The following is a 16,697-nucleotide window of genomic DNA, read 5'->3' on the forward strand; positions in this document are numbered from 1 at the left end:
AAAGGACGGCGACATAGCTGATTGAAGCTCCTCACCAATCCTTCTCTTGATATTCATGACACGCCGTCCTCCTTCTGTTACCTACGAGGAACATGCTCCATGTATCCTCCCGACTATCTTGCTTGAGATCACGATGTCTGACCGCTCGTTGGTACACGATGAGGAACACTAATGCATCAATGCACGTGGGAACAACGAGCAGATGTAGCTGAAGTTGAGGCTTATCCATATCTCCGCAAAGTCCGCCAAAACCAATGACGTCAAGATACAATCTGATCATTGATCAATCGCATCTTTTGTATCTCGGTATCCAACTTGTATGACTACTCGGTTTCTGGAGATATGGCTGGGAATACTTCGACCGACATCTTGATTGTGAGTATCTTGGAAACTTGGCTTCAATAAAGGCATATCTAACATCAATCATAAAGGCCGGCGCATTTGCTGCTTTCACAGTCGATCTGCTTGTCTACCCTCTCGACACGCTCAAGACCAGATGGCAATCACCCGACTATAATCGTCTCTACCTCGACAAGGCCACCAAAGCTGTCAACAAGCAAGTCCTCTTTCGAGGCCTCTACCAAGGCGTGGGCAGCGTCATCATAGCCACCCTTCCTTCCTGTAATGGTGCCCATACTCTTTCAATCAACCCACCTTCTAACCTTGTCCAGCAGGAGCCTTTTTCACCACCTACGAAGGTGTCAAGTCTGCGTTCACCAAGGCCAATCCCACCTTTGGCGGCTCCTCACCACTACTACCACAACCAATCATCCACTCCGCCGCCTCCTCGATAGCAGAACTGGTCTCCTGCGCCATCCTCACCCCCGCCGAAGTCATCAAGCAAAATGCACAAATGGTCGATACAGCCAAAGGCGACAAAGCAAACGCAACACTACAAACCCTCGCCAAATTCAGATCAAACCCACTGGCTTTGTGGAGAGGCTACACCGCGCTGGCAGGCCGCAATTTGCCATTCACCGCTTTACAATTCCCTCTATTCGAAAAGCTAAAGCAAGCGATCAAGAGACACAGAGAAGATAGAGGAACACGGACGAATACTTTGTTGGAGAATGGATTGATTACTGCGGCTAGCGCTGGTTCAGCTGGTGCGTTTGCTGCCGTCGTCACCACGCCGGTCGATGTAGTCAAGACTCGCATAATGCTTGCTGCTGCTTCCAGTGCAGCAGAAGACCAAAACAAGGATACGAAGAGCAAGTCAAGCGGTCCTGTGGATGCAATGGGTCGCTCAGTCAACAGCAAAGGAGAAGGTCTGAAAAACGTACTCCAAAACGGCAAAGAAGGCCTCAAAGACGCGATTCAGAACGTTGCAAAGCCTGTCTCGCGGAAAGGCAGTATTCAGATTGCGAGGGAGATTATCGCTGATCAGGGCGTCATCAAGGGACTCTTCCGTGGTGGTGCTTTGAGGGCTGTTTGGACTTTGATTGGGTCTGGACTCTACCTTGGTGTCTACGAGAGCGGTCGCGTGTATTTGGCCCAGCGACGGGGCGAGGATATTGATGAAGAGGATATATAACTCCACATAATGTATACACAGATAACATCCAAGAATGGTTGCATACCCCCGCTTCCTTCGAAGTTTCAAACTCGCCTTGAGTGTCTCTGATGCCACCAGAGATTGCGGAAGAGATCATGGGGCTATCGCTAGTGCCCCCAACAGCCACGAGCACTACGACTTCCCGTTTCTTGAACCTGAAGAACAGCATGGAGTCGCATGGGTCCTCGTCGGCTCCGGGGCGTGGGTAATTTCATTCCACGACCTCATCAAGGACAAGACCACGTACGGTCAGGAGCGCGATGAAACTGTTTGTATATTCTCGAGATTACCGCAGACTTGCAATTACCCGTCTATATGTCTTGGGCTGCTGATGCCACGTTGGCAGGCTCTCAAATCAAGCTTTGATATTTATCCAATCCACTGCTTTGAGTATTTGTCTTCTGCTGTTGGGTCTGTTGTTGCAATGCCTGTCTTTGCTGCTGTTGTTGTTGATGTTGCTGTGGTTGCATTGCAGGCATCGAGAAAGCAGAATACGTGTTTGGATTCGCTGGTGTCTGTGCCATGAAACTCGGTGGCGGGGCTATAGTAAAGGAAGATTGTCGTTGAGTAGGTGGAGGCAAAATACCACCATTTGTTGGTCTTTGCTGTGACCACGTCGATGTGTTTGGCGTGGTAGTTGCTGCTGACCAGTTTATGGTAGACGAAGTGTTGCTCGACCCTTGGTTGAGTGGTGGTGATGTGAAGCTGGGGTTCGAAGTTTGGCGAGCTGACGGTTGCAGAGGTGCATTGAAGGGCGACGCAGGTGTGAGCGCAGCGAAGGAACCGTTGAGGTCTGGCGTGACAGTCCTGGTGGCAGGTTGCAATGAGTTCAGTCGGGAGGCCGGAGTCGGAGCTGCGCTTGTCCAGGATGAGAAGGAAGAGGCTTGAGAAGCGCCAGGCATAGCAGTGGCAGTCGACGCAGGTTTGGCGGCAGGCGGACCCCAATCATTCATGATGTCTGGCGTGGCATTACCCTTTCTTCCACTGACCAAGCTTGCAAAGTCCACCTCATCACTGTTAGTGGCAGAGCTTGACTGGAAAGCTGTGGGTTGTTTGGCGCCAGATCTCGTCGAGCCAGCACCATTGGTCGAGCCAAGTTCTTGAAGTTTGCGAGTATGCTCTCTTTCGATACGCGAAGACAGAGACTTGATCAAAGTCATGAAAGCTTGGAATTGCTCAAGATCGAGAAGAGGTCCGAGACTGAAGCTCCAGAGAATGGGCAGAGCTTCCATGGCGAGGAAGTCCGCGTCTACAACCTGACCTATCTGCCTGAACACTTTGAGTGCAGCCATCTGCTATAGTTAGCCTCAAACTGTATAGATGACCGGCAACAAGACTTACCATGACACCCGGTTCCTTTGTCTTGATGCCCTTCATCAAAGGTACGACCTTCTCCTGAATGGTGAATTTGTCGAGCACCTGGCTACTGCTGAGTTTGGAAGAATCATGAGAGATAGAAACACCATCAAGGCCATCACTGATGGAGTCGCTCTCGGCAGTACCGCCACACAGGGTGTAGAAAGCTTCGAGGCCACGAATCTTGATGCCAAGAGAGTTTGTATGAGCGAAGACACCAGCGATCACAGGGAAAAGCTCGTTCTTGATCGTGCTGTAGTCGAGAGCAGGCAACACGGCAGGTAATGTCGAGAGAGCAGCGTCCACGACTGCGTGAGTTGGAGAGGCAAGACCCAAAGCAATGATGGGAAGAATGTCTGCAAGCATTAGCAAGTGGTGGGCTCTCGAAGGATTCTAAAAGATGCCTACCGTCTCTGAACTCCTTGCCAGAACAATTGTCGGTCACTACCTTCGTGTTTTCGAGCACAATCATCAACCCGGCCTCTTTGGTGGTGTCTCGCTCAGCAGGCGTTTTTGCGTTCGATTGTGTAAGGAATATATCGCGCAACCTAGGGATGACCTTGTCTGTGAAAACACGTTTCCCTGATGGCGAAGCCTTGACAATGGCAAAGACGTTCAATAAAATCGGGGCTAGCAATTCGCGGTCTTTCATTTCTTCTAGCAGAGCAGGTAAAAGCTTTCTCTCCAAGACTGACTTCGGAAACTGCGGCATAATCTTTGCAAGACCTCGCATGAACTGAGCCTTCTCACTGGGTGTCTTGGCCGGCAAGTCATCCAGGAAGCGTATGGTAGACACGAGGATGTTGTCAAAGTATTGAGCTTGTTGGAATTCCATGGCATTGAGACGTTGTGCAGGACGTCGAGTTATGAGGCGTGGTAGAAGCTCGGATGAGAGGTTTTTGGGCAACGGTACAGAAGAGAGAAAGTTGTTGCTTTGATTGGGTACGGAAGAGGACGAGGAGAAGGTGCGTTTGTAGGCCGAAAGACTTTCATGTGTTTCGATGGGACTTCGATGCGGAGAGTTGTAGAGAGCGATGATTAAAAGACCCAGAGAGAACATGTCAGCTGAAGGGTTGATGTTGTTATCCAGCACAAAATCGGGAGATGTGTAGTCAAGACTAAGCTGGACCGAGGGAGGAAGTCGAGGGTCGTGGTTCAAGACTTCAGACAGCGACAGGGATGGTGACGAGACAGAGTCGGAGAAGGGCGTGGAGAAGGCCAGACCTGAAATCTTCCAGTCCGATTTTGCATTGACAAAGATGGCGTCCGGTGTCAGATTTGCGTGGACCAGTTTCGCACTTTGATGTAAGAAGTCCAGGCCTTTTGCAATCTGCAGGAGACCCTTCTGTATTTCCAGCTCATCCAGCTCGAGTTCGCGTATTTCGTCATGACCATCGCTACCTCGAACAACGTAGCGACTACCCCTGCCAGCATTTCTTCCAGATCTTTCTTGGTCGTCCTTTTCGGCCAGCAAAGCAGCGAGAGACACAGTGACTTGTTCCGTCGCAAACATGAGACCACCACTACGCGTCTCCTCAACCGGTTCGGCCAGCTCCAAGACACTCGGATGTCGCAGGCGAGCCAGAGAGCTTGCCTCCTTCTTCAGACGCTCGATGACTTCCTCCTGAGCTCGCTTGATGGACGAAGAGTTGCCGCGACCTCCTCCTAAAGAACTGGCCGATGGTTCAAGAGACTTCTTGTCGAAGACAAAGACCGAGGCCGGTTTGCCAGTCGACTTTTTCTTCGCATCGAATATCTTCCATGGTCCAGAGGTCGAGCTAGGCTGGGGTGCAATAGTGTAGTTGGATCCGATGTTGGACGAGAAGGACTTGAGCGCTGACGAGAACATTGTGGCTGAGAGTGTGAGGGCTCAAGGTTCCATGAGAGACAGTCGGACGGCGGGCGATGCCTCTGAACGGCGAGGACGGCAGGAAAGAAGGCAGGAGCGAATGACTCGACAGCAAAGACAGGAGCGCAATTGCACATACGGCAACAATACGCAAGGACACCTTCAAGTTCAGGGTCCAACAACGAGGTCCAAGCGCTGTATAAGGACAGTCCAGGCACGACTCCGATGACGGCCGTGTTTTGGAGAGGCTTCCAACTTCCGGCCGCTCTCCCGCGCCCTGCCCGCAGATGCCGCCAGTGCCAGCGAGTTGATCTTGACTCATTGCGATTGACTAGATATCGCTCTATCCACCTGTCCCTCGCTCCTTCCTCACATCAACATGCTGTCTTCCTGTGGCTTTCGGTCAACGCGGGCGGCGTCTCGCACCTTCCACCTTGTCAATGGCTTCCAATCGCGTGGCTATGCCATGGCCGCACACGACATCTTGAATCCCAAGTTGACCACGATTGACAACTCCAAGTTGACCATCACCAAGACGACAACGCCCAAGGAGTTGATCCCCAACGATGAGCTGGTTTTCGGCAAGCACTTCACCGACCACATGCTGTCTCTCGAATGGACGGCGACCGACGGCTGGCAGCCTCCCCGTATTACTCCCTACCAGAACCTCTCGCTCGACCCGGCTACCTGTGTCTTCCACTACGCCTTCGAGTGTTTCGAGGGTATGAAGGCCTACAAGGATCAGAAGGGCAACGTTCGTCTCTTCCGTCCCGACAAGAACATGGCCCGTTTGAACAGATCCTCAGCTCGCATTGCCTTGCCCAACTTCGACCCCAAGGCTATGATCGATCTCGTCGCCCAGTTCGTCAAGACTGACGAGCGCTTCATTCCTGCGTGAGTACCTCTGGTCATGATATCCATTCATCTCTGACCTGATGTCTACAGTGCCCGTGGCTACTCCCTCTACCTCCGTCCTACCATGATCGGCACTCAACGTACTCTCGGTGTCGGTCCCCCCGGCTCCGCCCTCCTCTACACCATTGCCTCTCCCGTCGGTCCCTACTATCCTACTGGCTTCAAGGCCGTCTCGTTGGAAGCAACCACATACGCTGTTCGTGCATGGCCTGGTGGCGTTGGTAACAGCAAGCTCGGCGCAAACTACGCTCCCTGCATCGTTCCCCAAATGCAAGCCGCATCTCGTGGTTTCCACCAGAATCTGTGGCTGTTCGAGGAGGCTGGTGAAGAGTGGGTCACCGAGGTCGGAACCATGAACCTGTTCGCTGCCATCATCAACAAGGATGGAAAGAAGGAGTTGATGACGGCTCCTCTGGATGGAACCATTCTCGAAGGTGTCACTCGTGATTCAATCCTGGAGCTCGCCCGTGAACGTCTGGTACCTGAGGGTTGGGAAGTCAACGAGCGTAGATTCTCTGTCAGAGAGCTTGCCGAGGCCGACAAGGAAGGTCGCATGCTCGAGGTGTTCGGTGCTGGTACCGCTGCCGTCGTCAGTCCCGTTCGCAACATTGGCTGGAAAGACTCGATGATCAACTGTGGTCTCGAGGCTGACAAGGAGGCCGGCCCTATCGCCCAGCGTATGAAGGACTGGATCGAAGGGATTCAGTATGGTGACGAGACTCACCCCTGGAGCTTCAAGATCTAGATGAAGGACATCAGCAATGGCCTGCCATCCGGAACTCAATCTTTGTAGCGACACAGGACCAGGACGGTACATTCTCCGCACAGCCCAGCGTCGAGTTCAGAGGGGCGCGGGCATACCGTACCCACTTCATACCTCTGGTAACTTCAGGCATGCTCGGTCTACAAGTTTGGTACGGAGTCCCACGGTCAAGCATCATGACCATCGATTCAGACGTCTGAGTATCGATACAAAAGCGTGCCACAACTCTACGAGGTTTGTTTAATTCTCTGTTCATATAGATCATCTGCCTCCCTTTCAATAAAGCATATCTGCATCCCTTTCCAATTTTTCATCTTTTCTCCCATGAATGTCCGTCTTCCACATCACGAAAAAGCAGAGAGGGAGAGTCTGTGATTGGTCTGTGAAAACCAAATCGGTGTCAGTGTTGCCAGGTCGGAGTGCTGATGCCGATGCCTTGTCACTGGGCGTGTTGGCTGGATTTGAGTGAGGGCAAAGCTCTTGATCTGTTTGTGTACGGGCCTTCACTTTACATTGTCGTCCTTGGCAGTGTCGTGACGGTCCAACACGACAAATTCCCGCTCTTCGTACTCTTACCCCGGGTCTATACCAATGCTCGGCACACCAATTCTCCGCGCAAGACGTCTCGGCATCCACACAATGGCTCAGCAACCTCACCTCAGCGGTATGCGTCGCGCAGACTGGCTTTCGTGGCCCTTCAGCTCTATCCACCCCTTATCAACCGACCTCGACGGCGACGCCTACGCCCAAATTTTGGCAACCTTTGTATCCAACCGCCGCCCTATCGGTCCCCGCGCTGCTATGGCTTTGCCCAACTTCGAGGACAGTGACTGGGACTCTGCCTCGCAGGAGAGTGATGCTGTAAGTAAACAACACGCTCACGGACGTGCACAATGCGCAACAGACTGACACAAAAGCGCAGACGGTCGTGCCTATACTCTTCAACACCGAAAATGTCATGACTTCAGATGTGATCGTCCGCTTTGATGGTGGTCGTAGAGAGTTTCTCTCTGAGAAGCGCATCCTCAGCGCAATGTCTAGCTACTTCAAGCGCGCATTCTCGGGCAACTTTTCTGTATGTGTTATGGCCTGATACGTTCTTCTCGCATCAGCTACCATTTCCCAACTCGATCAACACAACTGACACTGGCTATGTATAGGTCGCAACCTCCGATGTGATCGACCTGGGCGACGAAGACAACGCCAAGCGCATCTGCGCCATGCTTTGCTTCATCCACGGAACCCCCTACACCAGACTCCATCAGCGCAATGCCGTCGGCCACAACCTTGACTTCCACATTGATCTCTACCTCCTCGGCGAACAGTTTGACATCCGTACTCTTCGTTACGCTGCTGCCACTACCTTCTTCAAGGAGGCAGTCTTCTTCATCGACACTCCTTGGTTCCCTATGGCTGTCCAGAGGGTCATTGGACCTGATGCTCCCGTCATGGCTGACCAGTATCTCGTTGAGGTCACCGTCAAGATCTGCATCGAGCACATCGAGAAACTGATCACTAACGAGCGCTTTGTTGAGATGGCTCATGCTGGTGAGCTCGCCGACGACGAAATGATGGTCAAGCTGTACCTCGCTCTCGGCCAGCGCGTCAGAGACATGTCTGGAAACGAGGCCAGGCAGTCAAACGAAGACCTTCTCTTGGAGGCTCAGGTGAACATGTTGATTGCCGAAGCCGCCATGGGCCCAGGTCCATACGAGAGATCGACCCTTGGTGGTCAGGTCATGGCTACCAGAGCTCGTAACGCTGCTTGGGCTGCTCAGACTAACCTTGCTGTCCTCGCTCCTCAGCCTACCTGGGCTCCACCTCCTGCTATCTTGGCTTCGCAGCCTCCTCCTGCTGCTGCTGCTGCTGCTGCTACTTCCTTGGCTGCCAACCCACCTCCTGTGGGTCACCCAGTTGTCGCTCGCATCAAGACCGGCTTCACCAAGACGTTCGTACATCCTTAATCTTTCCATGATGATGCACGCTGACCCCTTCCGTAGTGTCCGTACCAAGGCGTCTCTGTTGAACAAGGCACTGTTCTCGCGTCTCAAGAAGACCTGATCTGCTTGGCTTGCTTGAACGATCTGCTCAACGACTGCTCCGTCTCAACTGCAACTTGCTGTCATGATGCCGGTATTTTCAGGCTATGGAGCAGACAATCTTTGCTTGTGCGCGATCGCTTGGCATCACACATGAGATCTTTGACGTGTCTGCTTCCACGTATTGCTTTGAGGCGCTTGTTTTCTGCTACGGAGGGTGGACTGTTTCTCAGGAAGATGACGAGGGTGTAATACTACAGGGCCTTGATCCCTATGAACTGGAAGAGATGGTGATGGAACTTGGAGGCATGCGGTCATCAGTCTGACAAACGATCAGAGGAGAAGATTGAAGTGTTCTTCGCTTTTGCACTTTAGCTTATACTTGAGGCATTACTGCGTTGCTTTCCATCAAAGGCTCTTCTCCAAATAAAAAGTCATGCAATTTGCTTTCTACAATCTTCTGTTAATCGCTCCTCGACATGAGACTTGACCATCCTCTTGCTCTGTCTCTGACAACACCCATGTCATCCATATTCAACACACCAACTTCATTGTCCATCAACCACCGCCACAAACCTTCTTGCTTGTTCTTCTGCGTCGGTACATCCCAATACCTCGTCACCAACCCCCTGACCTTTGCTTGCTTCAACTGACTCTCCATGGCATCCGCAAATTGAGGATTGCTACCATCCACCAGAGCCTTTTCTTGCTCAGACCCCTCGGGAAAATCATATTTCCTCACTCTTGCATTGGCGACTTTTGTAGATGCGTAGTATGAGTTTGACACGTTGAACTTGAACATCGGAGCTGGAGCGTTTGTCCAATCGTCACCTTGACTCACTAGTCTTGTGGCTTCTGCGTCGAAGAAGATGTCGCGATGGGAAGAGTTGAGACTGAGGATTGAAGTGAAGAGGGTATTGCCACTCGCGACGATAGTCAAAGGCCGTACTACTCTGTGCGTACCGTTCCAGTGGGTGAGGAAGTTGAGATTGCGAAGAGGTTGTAGTTGAGCGTCCAACTCTGCAAAAGTTTCTTCGGCCGAGGTTTTGAGATCGACGAGCAAAACAATGCTCTGCTGGGGTGCTTTGTCGAAAATGCCTTTCCAGTCTTTTCCTTTTCTGCTGATGTTTTTGTTTCGCAAGGCGATGAGTTTTTGCAGTGGATCCAGGTACATTGCTCTCAAGGTTTTGGTCTTTTCTAGTCCCCAAGACTTGTGACCGACCAGCAAATCAGAGTTTTTGAGATGGACGTCTGCTTCTACGCTGATGCAGCCTGATCCTAAAGCTTCCCAGAGAGGAATGCGTTGGAGGTAATCGTTGTGAGAATGTACAGGCACCGGCAGTGCATTTTGGATTAGGGATTGAGGTCGCTCGTTCCAGATTTCTGGACTCCACCATTGGAGGTTGTGAAGAGCATTGTCGAGGTTGTCGTTGTAGCGTTGAGAGGTCGATGCGGTGTGTTGGATGTACCATGTTTCGAATATAAAGCTGAGTGTTTTTTTGCAATGTCAGGTTTGACAAGCTCTGAGAACGGTTTGGAGAGTTGACCTTACAGTGTTGTTATCACGCATACTACCAACAGAAAAACGATGCGTGCAACACTTTTTAGTTGTTTCCGCCTATCTACTTTTGTTTTGGTTGTTGTGCTTGAGTGCTCGTGATCATCAAAGGAGTGAAGAAACGGCATGGCTTCCATGTATTGTTGTCAGGTCTTGAAATTTCGAGCGAGCAAGGGAGAGAAACCCAGAGACGTTATATGGCTGCCTGCAGTGTCGGACTCACCAATCTGTTCCCTTACAGTCATGTTTCGGCGGGTTTTTTGTTGGTGAGCTCTTTAGCGGCAAACTCTAATGATCCTTCGTGTAACTGTTTTGCATCTCAGTTGAACTGTCAAGCCACAGATAAGCTTTCTTGAATACGCATGTCTCCAAAGGTCGCTGGCTATATCTAGCTCCAAAGGTCGTGTGACTGAGCTACCAATGTACTAGTAGTATCTGACATTCTTCGCCAAGTTTGATTGTCAGACCAGACGGATATTAATCTAAGGCTGATCGCACCTTTGACCTAAGTTGTCATGAGGCAGTGATATTGCAGTTTCGAATGTCAGAAGAACGGAAGGGGCTGATCGTCAGAACCTCCGGTAACTCTTTTCACTTTTTTCTAACATTGATCGCATCCGACTACAGAAATAATAGGATACCACTGAGGGCTAGAAATGAAGCCCGGATGGAAGGTGCTACTAGCGCATTGGTTCCACTCTTTGAGTCCTCGCTGTCGCCGTTACTCTCTGCAGTGCTGTTACCTCCCGGAGTGGTGCTGTTTCCAGAGCTGCTAGATCCCGAGCTGGTATTCCTCAGAACAGAGTCAAATTCTGCTCCCAACACGATACTACCATTTCCTCCAAAGAAGTTCCTAGCCATCTCGGGTGGTTCAGCAGTGATGTCACTACCACCGGTGACCGAAGAAGGATGTTCAGTAGATCCTTCGACACACTCCATGCTACCCCAGGTAGAATCGTACGCTTGATCCCAAACAGCAGCTTGATCAGCATACATTTTGGGAGTATAGAAAAACCTACAGTCTGCTGCTTCATAGATGTGCTGTAGTGGTGTCTCGCTCTCATCTCCCTGGCGGATATTGTTGCGGAAGTTGACGCTGGCTTTGACGATTAGGGAGCCACCGGCGGAGGCACGGTTGAGTGCCTGTTGAGTAGCTGAAACGAGATCGGTCCCGAACTTAGTGATAAAGTCGAGTTGATCAGGCAGAGGTGCAGCGGCGAGGACGGCAGTGACGATGGTAGACAGGATGAACATGCCCTGGACCTGAGAGCCTTTGACACCGCCAACACCTTGCATGGGTCCGGTTTGTGGTCTTCCGCCGACCACGACTGACCGTGTGGACATTTGGGAAGTCATGAATTCGCTGAAGATGGCGCAAGTTGATGCACAGTTTCCGTCATGTAAGAGGACTATATCCTCTGGTGAGAAAGTCTGGGGCTGTGTGATATTGTCCTCAGCGTAGCCAAGTATAGGCACCGTTGTTGCAGAGATGTCTGTGAGATTGAAGCGGTTGAGCGACGTAAACTCTCCTCTGTCATTTTGCTGTGGCCCAAAGAAGTCTTCCCAAGAGGTAAATTGCTCGTTATTCTCGGTCAGAGGTTCACGATAGTTGAAACTGTTGAGCACGACTCCATCAACACCGGCATTGACCAACTCGGGGTAAGCCGAACGAAGCTGTTCTATGTTCTCGCTTGCAACACGTCCTGTAAAGTTATGAAGCTCGCCTGCGCGATAATTGCCTGCACCATATGGAGTCTCGGTCGGGAAGAGTTGGCGGAAGATATCGTAAGCCAGGAAGATGGTGCCTCCTCCATTGCCGCGAAGATCGATGACGAGTTTGGTTCGGTTGTTCTCACTTGCAGTTGCCAATAGTTGACGTACGACGTTCTCGAATTCGATGAGGGAGAGAGAGGAGAAGCTGGTTACCGCAAGAATTGCAAGATCTGGATTGGCGTTTGAGAAATAGCCGGCAACACTCTTGTCCTCAGAGATGACGATAGGTCTTGGGTATGCTGGATGCGGTGATGCAACACCCTCCGTCGAAACAGGTTCGTAGGGAACAGCAGTATCGTTCAAAGTGGTCTGTGAAGGCGTTGTTCCAGAAGAATTCGCTTGCGCCAAGATCGTCTCTGTGAGATTGTTGTTGCAGAACCTATCGAAGAAGCTTGCACCATCTGTAAGACCCTCCAGTGACTTGTCAGACAAGTAGTGCGCTCTTGTCATCACATCACGGGTAGACTCGTTGGCAAAAGTGAGTACTGTGTTTTCGCCTTGATAGAATCTAGACAGAGCAAAGTAGCTCGTCTCGGTGCCCTGGAATGCCAATGCAGGAACACTCACGAATACCTGATTGTAGTTTGCATCGGGATCTTGGGACCGGCCATTTTGAGATGCATAGCTGTTGAGCCAGGTCAAAACATCCTCACCATTGATCTGGATGATAGGGGACGGACTGTAACCGAAATCTCCAGGATTGGTTAGGGCCGCTTCGTCACTGTATGCATAGACATCTGGAGTATCACTTTCGCCAGTCACGACCTGAGTGATCAACCTATTAGCTTGCGTGGTATTGTAAGCTATTTTGGACCAAACTCACGGAGATCAGCGAGAAGTATGCGGGAAACCCTTGATCGTCCAGATCTTCGTTGAGCAATCTGCCGAAAGCAAACACGTCCACGATATCAGGAATATATAGAAGATGACCATCGTAAGCGGAGGAGAGAAGTTTGAAGATATCCAGCTGGAAGCTGTATTCGTTGTCGTAGAAGTCGTCTTCGAGCAATGAGGTGAGCTTGTCCAGGCCGGCCAAAAGATCGACTCCAGGGTAAATGCGACCAATGGTGGGATCTTCAAGATATGTCAGGTCGCTCTGGAACTCAAGGAACGTCCGGAGGCCGCTGAGCTGGACCAGATCACCTTCCTTGGCTAATGGTACTGAGCGCAAACACGAATATGCGAGGTCGGCTGGGAAGATGGTGGCATTGTTCGTCGAAAGAGCGCTAAGCTGCGAGCATGGTGGCTGGTTAGATTCATCTTGAGCATGCACTAAGTCCACAATTGCAGCCAGTGCCACGAGTGTCGCTCTGAGCAACATGATAGAAGTCCTTGGTCAACAAACTTCTGTCTACAGGCACGGAAACCACATAGACGGAGTTGGAGAAGAGTGAGCAGGTTCAGAGAAAACAGAATAGCGGATCGTAGGATGCGGTATTGTTGTCTGTGCCCAGACTTGTTAGGTATTACCTTGTCTTGGTACCAAGAGCTCGAGTCAAGGCGTACCGTTCTACTCCTCACCTCGTTGACAGATGCTCTTGACTCTCTACCATCAGCTTATACTATGGGCTCCGAGCCTGTAGCCGCGTTAGTCTGATCCCGAGGGACTCGTCCTCGTTCGGACGTGTGAGAGCCAGCAAACTGCTGGATGAGGATGCGGCGTGCTGCCTGCGAATTTCAAAGCGGTATTCGATGTCTGGCAATTCAAGGCAGCGCTCTGTTGGTCATACGGCCGAAGGCTGCAGCGCAGTGGGTCTTTGTGCAAACAAAGCTCTTGGGACGTTCATCGAAGGATGAAGCGATCGAAAAATGATGTGCAAGTTGTTGTTTCTGTGGGGCGCCAGATCCTTCGATCTTCAACACGGTAGCCACTACAGGTGAGATGGTCTGGAGGCAGTGTAGTCACGAAACAAAGTACGAGGCATGTGCTCATGAGAAGAAGGACGAGCCAGCTATGGCGAGGATTTTATCATTCGCTGTCCATGACGCGACGTGCTGAGGTGGTTGGTCATGATATCGGAGGTGGCTGGCTCGGCACAGATTGGCGTCTCGAAGACAGGGTCGTACTGTATACAAGCAATTTTCGACTCGACGACGATATTGTGGCAGCACCAGTGACCTTTATCACCTTATCGGAACTTTAGCGCATCGAATACACTATCGTATGAATATTAATCTGTTTTTTAAATCACTTGTGAGCGAGACTGAGCTGATATGTACCAATATTTGTCCTTAGATCTGCCTTGTCAAGAAGGCCCACTCAAACAACACGCAAACAGGGAGAGCAATGTCATCGATCAAGTTTTCATCACGTGAATATCGTGATACCATGATATCGCACTACAACTGGTATTGCTATATACAGACAAATGTACTGTAGTCTATCTACGCAAGAACGAATTAATAGAGAGCATGTTGCTGTCGACGTGGTGGACTCGATCGAGGGACAGGGTGGTAGTCTACAACGAACTTTGACGCTTGTATCGAGTCCGTGCGATCTGCGGTCTTGGTCATGACGCAAGAGTTGTTCAAAATAAGACAATGAGAAAGGCTTCATATTCCAGTATAGAGAGAGGACTCGACTCATGAAAATACACAAATTCATCTGAACTCAAGAGCTCTGAAGCAATTCCGCATCAAAAGCTTTTCGTACAAATCCACCAACAACCGATCAACCGAAAAGCTTGTCCAAGACCTTTTCGAAGTAGGAGCTGCGAATGAGATGTTAGCCGACGGCATCGCACAAAAATAGAAAGGGTTACTTACTCGCTGGGCGCAGAAGCAACAAAGTTAGCCTGGTATTCCTCAATCTCCTCGACTTCACCTCTGAGATCCACATCCACCGCACGAGTCCACTTGGTCTTCTTGATCAGCTTCCACCCAACAAACAAGATTGGGAAAAGTCCAATCATGAAGTAACTGAAGATGAATGTTGGAACACTCCACTGGCCGGGCAGGAACACGGTGTATCCTCCGACAAAAGCCATGACGGTGCAGCCAATGAAGCCATACCACGCAAGGTAAGGCTGACCCCAGCCCTTGAAGGGAAGATTGTTGCGATCGAATCCTTGCGCGTCGCAAGCACGCTTCCAGAAAATGAAGGTCATACACATGACGGCGTAGTTGATGAGCTGAGAAGCAGTGACCAGATTGATGAACCATTTCAGCACCGTGGCAGCGTTTTCACTGACTTGCAGGAAAGCAAGGAGAGCAATGCACAAAACGACGAGGGTGCAGTAGATGGGCACACCTCGACGCGTGGTACGTGTAAGTATTCTGGGTGCTTTGCCTTCGAGGGCTAGACCGTAGAGGGAGCGGGATGCGCAATAGACGTAACTGTTACCGGCCGAGAAAGCACTTGCCAGAACCATAGCGTTGACGATGGACGGAAGTACGCGAATGCGTAGACGGTCCATGGCAACGACGTAAGGTGATGCTGCTGCACCAGGAAGGCCAGCGGTAGTGGCGGCTATCAGCTCTTTGTCGTTGTACGGGACCAGAATGCCGACACAGAGGGATCCGAGCATGAAGAAAGTGGTCAGACGGTAAAAGACAGCCTTGAAAGCTTTGGGCATAACGACACGTGGGTTCTCGGCCTCACCGGCTGCCATACTGACATAGTCGGGTCCAGCAATGGTGAATGAAGCCTGAATGAGGCACTGAAGGAAACCAAGGAAGTACCCAAGATTACCGCCGTAGTATAGCTGAGCAAAGGCGCCCTGTGAAAGATCTTGTTAGCATGATTTCATTACTTCTGGGACTGGTACGTACAGGTTCATTCCAATATCTAAAGCCAAATCTGTCGCCAAGCGGGTTGCCACCCAACATGACAATGAAGGTGAAAATGATGAGACCTAGAGTGCGTGTCAGATCGGCTCATAGACATGGATTCGGACACCTTACCTATGATCAGCAACACTTTACCCAGAGCTGCCCAGAACTCGGTTTCGCCATACCACTCGACAGTCAGGACATTGATCAAGCTGACAGTGTTAGCAGTGTGACTGATACTTATGATAAGGGTACCCACGCATAGAGCACAATGACAATCGCAATGATACCACCAGCTGGAACAACATCGCTCCAGTAGTGAATGACGACGTTGCAAGCGGTAACTTCGAAAGGGACCTATACGCTGTTAGACTCCTGAAACAAACAGACCGCGATATTCTTACCAAGATTGCTTCGAATACGAAGAAGTTCCAGCCGGCTGCAAAGCCCATAGCTTCGTCCATGTAGCGACTAGCGAACCTAATGAAGGGGGATGATATAGGGAGGTAGGTGACCATTTCGGCAGTGCCTAGAGCACCGAGTCAGCACGTTGAAAGAAGGTAATCTGACTGGTCGCATTGAGCTAGTGAATGTCGCTTGAGGTTTGACGAGGTAACAGCACTACACACGGGAGGGAGGAAGGATAATTTTTCGTACTTATAGTGACGGCAAGGATGAACGAGCACCTGCAATCCGAATTAAATTGATTCTTGACTGTAAACTCTTTACGCTCTTGGATTCTCGAATCACCGCTGAATGGTAGAGTTTTGTGATGCCATTATAGAAATGCTTGGTGTGACTTACCATATGCTGAATGCCAGGAACAGACTGGCAGGCCCACCGTTGAGGAGACCATTTCCGATGGAAACGTAAAGAGCAGTACCGATGGTACCTCCGATACCAATGAGTTGAATGTGACGAGATTTCAGACGTCGATGAGTTCCGTCCTTGGCCAGAGAGATTGAGTCGATGGAACCTCCAGACTCTCCTCCATATTCGGGCAAGCTAATAGTCTCGACACCCGTCTTGGATGACCGACGATATTTGACAGCATCTCCACTGCCAGAAGCTTCGACGCTGGACGAGTGGATGGCGTCGTGTGACAGAGAGGACCTCAT

At 50.8% G+C, this 16,697-nt stretch overlaps 7 protein-coding genes across 7 annotated transcripts; 3 read left to right on the forward strand and 4 right to left on the reverse strand.

Moving 5' to 3' along the window:
• Positions 1 to 342: 342 nt before the first annotated feature.
• Positions 343 to 1,534, forward strand: M436DRAFT_49145 (mitochondrial carrier; the record flags this gene model as incomplete). Its single annotated transcript, XM_013570679.1, has 4 exons — positions 343 to 375; positions 432 to 621; positions 672 to 1,279; positions 1,334 to 1,534. The coding sequence occupies 4 exons, from the start codon at positions 343 to 345 to the stop codon at positions 1,532 to 1,534; spliced, it is 1,032 nt and encodes a 343-aa protein (XP_013426133.1).
• A 371-nt stretch (positions 1,535 to 1,905) lies between these two features.
• On the reverse strand, positions 1,906 to 4,760 carry M436DRAFT_49940 (kinase-like protein; the record flags this gene model as incomplete). Its single annotated transcript, XM_013570839.1, has 4 exons — positions 1,906 to 2,083; positions 2,168 to 2,847; positions 2,897 to 3,267; positions 3,320 to 4,760. 4 exons carry the CDS (start codon positions 4,758 to 4,760, stop codon positions 1,906 to 1,908), a joined length of 2,670 nt encoding a protein of 889 aa, XP_013426293.1.
• A 379-nt stretch (positions 4,761 to 5,139) lies between these two features.
• M436DRAFT_49971 (branched-chain amino acid aminotransferase II) lies at positions 5,140 to 6,420 on the forward strand (the record flags this gene model as incomplete). Its single annotated transcript, XM_013570847.1, has 2 exons — positions 5,140 to 5,654; positions 5,706 to 6,420. 2 exons carry the CDS (start codon positions 5,140 to 5,142, stop codon positions 6,418 to 6,420), a joined length of 1,230 nt encoding a protein of 409 aa, XP_013426301.1.
• A 988-nt stretch (positions 6,421 to 7,408) lies between these two features.
• On the forward strand, positions 7,409 to 7,994 carry M436DRAFT_28342 (uncharacterized protein; the record flags this gene model as incomplete). The annotated part of the gene is made up of 2 exons (XM_013570639.1): positions 7,409 to 7,513; positions 7,599 to 7,994. Coding segments are annotated over 2 exons (501 nt in total), but the record flags the coding sequence as incomplete, so codon positions are not given.
• Positions 7,995 to 8,940: 946 nt separating this feature from the next.
• M436DRAFT_49201 (uncharacterized protein) lies at positions 8,941 to 9,867 on the reverse strand (the record flags this gene model as incomplete). The annotated part of the gene is made up of 2 exons (XM_013570693.1): positions 8,941 to 9,186; positions 9,235 to 9,867. Coding segments are annotated over 2 exons (879 nt in total), but the record flags the coding sequence as incomplete, so codon positions are not given.
• A 789-nt stretch (positions 9,868 to 10,656) lies between these two features.
• M436DRAFT_49355 (uncharacterized protein) lies at positions 10,657 to 13,129 on the reverse strand (the record flags this gene model as incomplete). The annotated part of the gene is made up of 2 exons (XM_013570719.1): positions 10,657 to 12,556; positions 12,660 to 13,129. 2 exons carry the CDS (start codon positions 13,127 to 13,129, stop codon positions 10,657 to 10,659), a joined length of 2,370 nt encoding a protein of 789 aa, XP_013426173.1.
• A 1,350-nt stretch (positions 13,130 to 14,479) lies between these two features.
• Positions 14,480 to 16,697, reverse strand: M436DRAFT_49933 (putative carnitine transport protein; the record flags this gene model as incomplete). Its single annotated transcript, XM_013570838.1, has 8 exons — positions 14,480 to 14,519; positions 14,575 to 15,527; positions 15,580 to 15,662; positions 15,712 to 15,791; positions 15,839 to 15,936; positions 15,984 to 16,108; positions 16,237 to 16,265; positions 16,384 to 16,697. The coding sequence occupies 8 exons, from the start codon at positions 16,695 to 16,697 to the stop codon at positions 14,480 to 14,482; spliced, it is 1,722 nt and encodes a 573-aa protein (XP_013426292.1).

Source organism: Aureobasidium namibiae, assembly GCF_000721765.1.
Source record: "Aureobasidium namibiae CBS 147.97 unplaced genomic scaffold scaffold_11, whole genome shotgun sequence".
Lineage (NCBI taxonomy): Eukaryota > Fungi > Ascomycota > Dothideomycetes > Dothideales > Saccotheciaceae > Aureobasidium > Aureobasidium namibiae.